This window comes from Triplophysa dalaica, chromosome 17 (genome assembly GCF_015846415.1).
Source record: "Triplophysa dalaica isolate WHDGS20190420 chromosome 17, ASM1584641v1, whole genome shotgun sequence".
NCBI classification, from domain to species: Eukaryota; Metazoa; Chordata; class Actinopteri; order Cypriniformes; family Nemacheilidae; genus Triplophysa; species Triplophysa dalaica.
In genome coordinates, this window is record NC_079558.1 from 5,626,870 (window position 1) to 5,635,053 (window position 8,184).

At 37.9% G+C, this 8,184-nt stretch overlaps 3 protein-coding genes across 3 annotated transcripts; 2 read left to right on the forward strand and 1 right to left on the reverse strand.

Moving 5' to 3' along the window:
* The first annotated feature begins 1,619 nt into the window (after window positions 1-1,619).
* prr15lb (proline rich 15 like b) lies at window positions 1,620-1,934 on the forward strand. The gene has a single exon (XM_056772031.1). The coding sequence runs from the start codon at window positions 1,620-1,622 to the stop codon at window positions 1,932-1,934; it is 315 nt and encodes a 104-aa protein (XP_056628009.1).
* An 845-nt stretch (window positions 1,935-2,779) lies between these two features.
* Window positions 2,780-5,588, reverse strand: pnpo (pyridoxamine 5'-phosphate oxidase). Its single transcript, XM_056770670.1, has 7 exons — window positions 5,249-5,588; window positions 4,809-4,933; window positions 4,581-4,680; window positions 4,436-4,489; window positions 4,208-4,336; window positions 4,014-4,084; window positions 2,780-3,833 (listed from the first exon to the last, which is right to left on the reverse strand). Exons 1-7 carry the CDS (start codon window positions 5,435-5,437, stop codon window positions 3,668-3,670), a joined length of 834 nt encoding a protein of 277 aa, XP_056626648.1. The 5' UTR covers window positions 5,438-5,588; the 3' UTR covers window positions 2,780-3,667.
* Window positions 5,589-5,625: 37 nt separating this feature from the next.
* mrpl10 (mitochondrial ribosomal protein L10) lies at window positions 5,626-8,107 on the forward strand. Its single transcript, XM_056770671.1, has 5 exons — window positions 5,626-5,713; window positions 6,168-6,337; window positions 6,534-6,698; window positions 6,835-6,979; window positions 7,083-8,107. Exons 1-5 carry the CDS (start codon window positions 5,635-5,637, stop codon window positions 7,316-7,318), a joined length of 795 nt encoding a protein of 264 aa, XP_056626649.1. The 5' UTR covers window positions 5,626-5,634; the 3' UTR covers window positions 7,319-8,107.
* Window positions 8,108-8,184: the final 77 nt, after the last annotated feature.

Below are 8,184 nucleotides of genomic sequence, written 5' to 3' on the forward strand. Positions count from 1 at the left end.
AAAAAAAAGGATGACTGAAGAGGTCATTCTAAAATAAAAATGAACCAAACTAAACTTTAAAAAATCTGACCACTGTATCTTTCAAACAAACTGTATATTTTTCAGACACAAAGCAATTTACAGTGAATTTGAGATACACATTTCACAAGTACAGTATACACATTCCCTGGGAACCAAACCCAGGACCTTGGCATTGCTACTCTCATACTCATCCATTACAGGAAAGCTGTCATGTCAGCCCCACAGACAACCAGAAGCTTTGTCACATTTGTGGATTCCCCATAAAATAATTCACATGTTGAAACCTTGTTTACCTGCCATGACCTATGAGGGAGTAATTATCCCAGAAACGTCAAAGTATATAGACCCAACATACTGTAAGTGCCCCAATAAGGTATGTATGCGATTAGACTTTTTATGATTAACTAGTGTTTTATGCAGATCAGCCCTGATACTTGAAATCTTATTGCACACCAAGCCTATAAAACATGCTGCATCCATTGGCCAAACCGTCGCACTGATAACCATTAATGCATTCCATTTGATGTTGACTATGGCGATGTTGCTAAGGGACCGGATGACACACCCTAGTGTGAAACAAGCCACACCAACTATAAGCATTACCTGCCCTCTGCTATTGTTACCAGTATGCAGGTGTGTGGGTCTCCTGTGTTTACACTATTTGGTATCACATGGGCTGGTCATTGTACATGCTTTGTGATGTTTACAATAGCTGTGCACTACCTGTCCAATATTACATAACAAGACCATCAGAGTGGAGAGAAATACACTGTCATCCATCAAAAATGATGTTAGTGTATCTTGGACGGTTCTTGTTAGTGTGCATCTCGGGTCTCAGGGATCCAGTGGTGCTGTTCATTAATTCAACAGTTGAGTGGCAGAGTCAGGTGTCCTTCTAGTTATTCTAATCTAATCATCGCATGAAGGGAACCACACATATGATCACGTAGAGACCAACACCGTGTCCGAAATCGCATACTGTGACAGTGGGTAGTGAATTAGATAAAGTACCAACTTCATGTTTGTTTAAACTGTATGCTGTATAAAGTGTGTGTGGGTGACGTATGCATGTACTGATGGTGATAAATGAGAGAAAACACACAAGTGAGATCGGAACGGAAACAGAGAATAGAATATTCTTCTGTGGGTACTTCCTATATTTTTTCCATTATAATTTAAAATAGAGAAAAAATGTTTCAAACTGTTCAGATTTACTTGAACTCTATAACATTTCTTCATATTCTCCCAAGAGCAAATTATCCAAGGTACAGTTTTACACACATTTATTTTATAGCTTTGTCTCACTGTTAACACCGCTTAGGAGAAACTTAAAACTTAAAACATATACTAAACATGACGGAGACGTCCTGAGCCATAAAAGAGCAATAATCTCATCATAATGAGAGTCATAATGTTTTTTGGAGGGAGATACTGCATGAACAACTAAACAGTGGACTCATTGTTAAATGATGCGTTTGTTACATTCTGTAGTTTTACTTGGAACGTTTTGATATGTAGTCTGCGTCGCTTTAACATACTTAACAAATATGTACCCATGTTACAGGCCTCTTTGCCATCACCCCCCCCTTGCAACTGTCATGGCCGACCCTGCATGGTGGAAGCTGACTTTCCTGCGGAAGAAGAAATCAGAGGCGAAGGTCTTGTACGAGATACCTCCTGACCTCACCGCCAACAATGGAAATAAGGAATTAAGCAATGATGCCGCGGATAACAATTTAGATGCCAGATTGGAAAAAATTGTGGACAAATCTGCCACAAAGGGTCGTCATGTGAAAGTCTCCCATTCTGGGCGGTTCAAAGAGAAGAAAAAGATTCGAGCGACTCTGGCGGAGAACCCTGGTCTTTTCCCTGAATCAGCTCGAAAAGATAAGAACCAAGTGGTGGAAAATTAACGCATCCCTATTATGAGAGATTTTATAAAACAATTTACATTAAATGGGATCATGACGTTTGTCCCTACAAGACTTTTTGGTGCTCCGTTCAGGCAATACCAGGGAATTTACTACTGATTCATGGAAGAAACTGCAACAGAAACTGTATTGTCAAAAAAATTCACAGATTATGTAATCACTAAACATGGTGTTGTCATGCTCATTAAGTATGATATTATCTCCGTGGGCCACATAAAAGTCTTAAAGACATCACAATTTCCCTTCCCAAAAATCTAAATAGCATTTTCCATTATTTTTGCATTGCATTAAGAAGATGGTCATACAATTCTTAGCACATTATTGCACACAGTAACCAATCACAGGCTTGAAGGACACTTTTGTTTTTTAAAAACTGCTGAGCCTTTTGATTATCACCTGATGATGTGTATTTTGTATTGTTTTTAAGAAATGTTCTGTGGTTGAAATGATAATACATGATTCAGATGAACTTTCATTTGTACATATGGCCTTTATCTATGTTTTTTATTAGCTTTCAATAAAAGAGTTTCAACCGGGGCGTGGACAGCCATAGTCAAGTCATATGAGAGCTAAAAGCAGATAAGACTATAGCCTACCTCCAACTACCACAACAGTTTTAATTGGCCTAATCTGTACTTGTCTATTGTTTCCTGCAAAACATAAGAGCTATTGTTAAAATATGCTAAATAAAGATGTTTAATTGTCATCGTTGAGTTGTGATTGTGTTTGAATACAAATGAAAATCTTGTAGCGGACAAGCCACACAAAGTTGTGTAGAAGCCGCTGCCATCTGCTGGTGAAATAACACAATGGCACTGCTGAATAAGTACATTTCTATACAAGTTTATTACTTTTTTCTTCACCGTTTCAACTTTGTTACAGAACAGGTTCATGTTACCAGTCATCACTATATTACAGAGTTACAGCAAACAGACTAACAAATTTAACACAACTCACGTTTGGCACGGGCAGTTCTTAAGTTCTTAAGAGAATTCTGAAATAATTTACTCACTCTCTTGTCATTTCAAACCTGTATGACTTTCTATTCTTCCGCACAACACAAAAGAATATATTTTGTTGAAAGTTGGTTAACCGAACATCCATGGCACGCATGCCGGTTAGCAGCATTTGTCAAAATATCTTATTTTGTGTTCTGCTGAAGAAAGAAAGTCATACAGGTTTGAAATGACAAGAGAGTGAGTAAATGATGTCAGAATTTTCAATTTTGGGTGAACTATCAGTGAACTCACATATTGGACATTTGCTAGAAAATCCACTGATACAGATGAACTCACACAATGAGTATTTATGATCTAAAGATGTGTTTAATATCAGGGCAATAAACAAATACAATTTCAGTCACAGGACAAGGTTTACACAAGAAAGTGTTTTGTTGTTTTAACAGCGGTCCAAAGGCTAAGTTTAACTGTATATTTACAGTTAATACGGCATGTCGGCTATGCTTTTCAATTATTAATCAACAACAAGCTGAAGACTTTGCACTTAAAAGTGTGTTGAGGTGAATGACAAACGATGAGCATGATTCATTTTCATAAAATCACATCTTCAGTTGTCAAACCTTCCTTCAGGACAGTACTCATGTACAGTAGAATAAATACAGTTTACATGTTGTTACTTGTCAGTTACTGCCTATACCAAATTATGATTGTAATGATGTCACAGACGATGACCTTGATTCCATACCATCCACTTGGTCAGGGGGCCAACCGTTGGTATACCCACCCCCCATCCGCCTGATGCTGCATATCCCCAAGTTGAGGTTCTCCCTCTTTCGGCCTCAGGAAGACTATTCGATCATGTAATCTGTTAGTCTGACCCTGCCAGAACTCAATCAGAAAAGGCTTGACAATGTATCCACCCCTGTAAAGACAGCCCAAAAATAAAAACACACGCTTAAGTAGAAACACAGATTTTTACAGTACATGAATAAGCAAAACTACTCTAATCTGCGTTCCAGCTTCGATTAACCTTATGATAAGGATCAGGGATTTTCTCAAGCACAGTAAAGTATTTCGGATGACATCATTTTAGAAGGCTCACCAGTAACTTGGCATTGGCACATCTGTGTCCTTGTACTTTTCTTCAAGTTCTGCATTCTTGTCTCTCAGGTACTTCAAGGGGAACACACAAAAATAAACCAATTAACGCGTGCCGTATCAAAGCAGGAGAAAATTTATAGCATTTATGGTGTGAATAGCAAATGCTTAAATATATGGTGGCGAGAGTCAGCTCACCTGTCTGCTCGGGATTTCTGTGCTCTGCCTGCTAACAACAGCGCCGATCTGACTGCTCTTGGGTCTGGAGTGGAAGTATTCACACGACTTATCATACGGGATCCGCTCTACAGTGCCTTCAATGCGAACCTGGGACACAAAACCTTACATGAAAACTATATATTTTAGAGGGACACTCGGGTCTTTCATCCAATTAATTCAGAATGTCCAAACAGAGGAAATGCTCACCTGCCTATTTAAAGGCTCCCAATAAAAGACAAGACAGGCATAGGGATTACTTTCCTATATAAACGGAAAAGAAAAATGTATATGACATTGACTGAAAATGCAGTTTAAGAAACTAAAAGTATGAAAGGACGTTTTAAAGACTTACCAGTTCTGCACCTTTCCGACTCTCGTAGTTTGTAAAGAAGCGAAATCCTTCCTCGCTGTAACCTTTCAGAAGGACCATGCGTGCAGAAGGACGGCCATCTCTTTAAGAGAGGCAGAGGAACAAAACAGAAAATGTACAAGTGCCGTATTGATGGATTTACTCAATAACAGTATATGAATATATTACTCTGTACATTGACCGCTACTACTGGTTCACCGAGATTCTTACTTGGTGGCTGTTGAAAGACACACAGCATTGGCTTCCCCAACTTCAGGGCATTTAGTTGCTTGATCAAACCAGTTCCCGAACTGCTTTATTGGATCTAGGGAAGCAAGCTGGTCCTCCTCAAAACACTGTTGAAGAACATGTGAAGATAATGACAGTTTTCTACATGAAGTATGTCATTTGTGTATCATAAGCACATGCAAAGGCCTACAAAGACTCTATGAGCTCTGGTGGGCTACAGTTAAGGTACAATTGATTATGCATAAACACAATTATCAATTTAATACGATTGCACAACAATTGGACTTGACTCCGTGCTTAGGCTTTATTGTAAACAAAATCACTACTTATGACCTGTGCCATGTCTTCATTTATGAACAGGGTCTGAGGTCATGAATATATAAGTCCACATAACGTTGCGTATACAAAATATTGAATCTCACCTCCTGGTCGCTCTTATAGCTTTTTCTCATGTTACTCAGATCCATGCTGGTACCTCTGTCCGTATATTTTCTGCACACAAACGAGGTATTTAATGCGCGATCACGGGTTGCCGGGGAAACACGGGGCTTAAAACACTTAATAATATTGCCAATGTTTCGTGACGCGCAAACACCAAAGAGAAGTCGCATGTCTACAACCCCTCTTGCGTCACAACGCTCTTACGTAAAATGTTACGAAAGCTCGGTTTTAAATAATACTCTAAATTCGCCGTGAATAAAATAAAAAAGGTGTTTATGTATTTCTTCATGGACATTCATTAAATAATTTAGCAAAAAGCATTTAAATGTCCGAGAAGAGTTATACATAGAACCTTTATTTTGAAAGCATGACGGGACCTACTGTCACACGTCACATCCGGATAAAGATGGCAGCGACCTTGTGTGGCAGGCTTCTTCCAAAAGCGGGTAAATGTCTGTTTTTAAATAATTACTAGCTTGAGTACTATAATAATTTAATATGTCAGATTATGTATGCGATTTATGTTTATGCTATAAACGCGTAATGGTTAAAATGTAGCTGAGAGACAATATACGTCTAGATTGTGGTACTGCACAACATCATTACTGTTAACGTTCATGCACTATAGTTGAGATGTTGCCTGATTTACAATTTTTATGTGATCTACGGTCTCCTATTATGACTGTGTATTGTAATTTATTGAAGATGTATGTTTTTTAAGTTATGTCTTAACATTATTATTAAATGCTTGTCACCTCTCATCCACTCTGTTATGGCCATTGTAGTACAGTTTCTGCAATAACTTGTCTTAATTGTGCTACAATAATGATGGTCTTTAAAAAAATGTGTCATTACTGCATCAATGGTTTTCTTACTTATATGCCTGCTTTATTACCACAGGATGGGTGCCAATAACCCAGAGTATTCGTCATGGCTCAAAAGCAGTCACACGCCACAGAAGGCCAATGCACATTATAAAGCAGAAACTCATGGCTGTCACAGAGTACATTCCTCCTACGCCAGTAGCTCCTCCTGGTGCTCTGACTCCACGAGTTAGAAAGATTGAAGAGGTGAACTGTTACTATGGCTTAAATTGTATGTTTAAACCTGTACAGTTTTTAAACTGATGTTGTGTAAAAGGTATAATACAGAAAGGAATTCTTAATATAAACTTTGTTTTCAGTGGTTTAAATTAATGGTTGATAGAACTAGATGCAGCTGTCAGCGAGAAGCTGTTATAATGAATTTTACATCTGTCCCTTTAAGGAAAGTGGCCTGGCCATTCTATTGAGGAAAGACCTGGAAACCTTGTTTAAGGAATGTAAGATGATTGCTGTGGTCCAGAACAACGCTTCCAATGCAGAAGACATGCAACTTCTAAAACACAGACTGAAAAAACACACAATCAATGTTAAATTCTTCCCTAACCAGGTAATGGTAATCCGCATCTTTGGTTGGTGCGGTCCTATATTACCTCTTTTAGAATACATCTTGTTCAGTCACATTAAATGGCTGGAACTGAATTTATAAAGCTCCGTACCAACATTCTACCTGTGATTCTTTGCAGGTGATGAGGTCCTTCCTCAATGACGGTATATATAGAAACATGTTGCCTCTAGTAATTGGCCAGACTGTCATATTTGTTAGTAAAGAACCAAAAGTTAAAGAAATGCTGCAAGTGTTGAGGGGCAATCCACAGATGGTGCTTCTAGGTAAATCTGTCATATTATGCACTGAATTGACATTTATTTATAAAGGATTTTTAGGAAGGTTGTTATGGTCTAACAAAGCGCTTTCTCAAACCTTTCCTTTCAGGAGCTTGTATAGAGAACACATTGCTGTCGTATCAAGGCATTCTCAATTATTCCAAACTCCCTTCTATGACAACCATACATGGTGAGCTGGTTAGTGGTCTTACCATGATGACCTCACAGACTGTCTCAATTTTACATCGTCATCCAGCCCATCTTTCTGCGCTGCTTCAGCAGTATGTCAAACAGCAGGGCTCTGGGGACACAACAGATACTGTGTCGGACAAAGATGCTGCATAATGATTTTTTAAAGAATGACAGATGCAGTGTCATTTGGTGCAGACTCACAGTATGTGTTTGGGGCAACTGTATATGTTTGACACATACATTTGCATAAAATAAAACTTTTATTTATAGGGGTATCTAGACAAGTTCATCACGGTTCACAAGGATACTGCATTCTCTTCCATCAAAACATCTACTTTTGTATGCAAAACACTGGCAGTTTGATGATTTGAAATTTACATTTCACCACTAATGCACAAAGTGTAAGAAAATGAGTTAATTTGCCTAGGCATCACTCAAACGTTAGCTTTCTGTTTTCTATCATTGGACAAAAGAGTTTCTGATAGCTCCAACCATAATGGACACACCTAAGCAAGTTAATCAAAGTATTCAGAATTACTTGACAATTATAGAACACTATTAGTGTGTTGGTACTATTTTTAAGGAATAATAAATAATATGCTAAACCAATTTAATAGGCAGTTTAAATAGTTGTAAATCTTCATAGGTTCTAACACAATGCATTTTTAATATATTTGAAGGCCAAGAAGAACATGCATCTGTTCTGCTTAAGGAAACAGTAGCTAGTGGTGGTCATGGATTCAGATTAGTGCTAATCTCTGGATTACTTCATGTTAATCTAGGTCAGTTAACCCTTAAAGTTTGCAATTCCAGGTTTGCTTTATAAACCTTAACGTGATTCACAGCTATTTGGTGTGTAGTTAAGCAATTGTATGTGGAACTCTTTCTTGGATAAACATGTGCATTTGTGAATCTCTAAAAAATAAATGTGCCTATATTTGATGGTAGAGTTTTAATTATGTTGAAATAAACAATGCTCAATAGACATAACATCTTTTTGTATGTCAGTAGCTTTTATT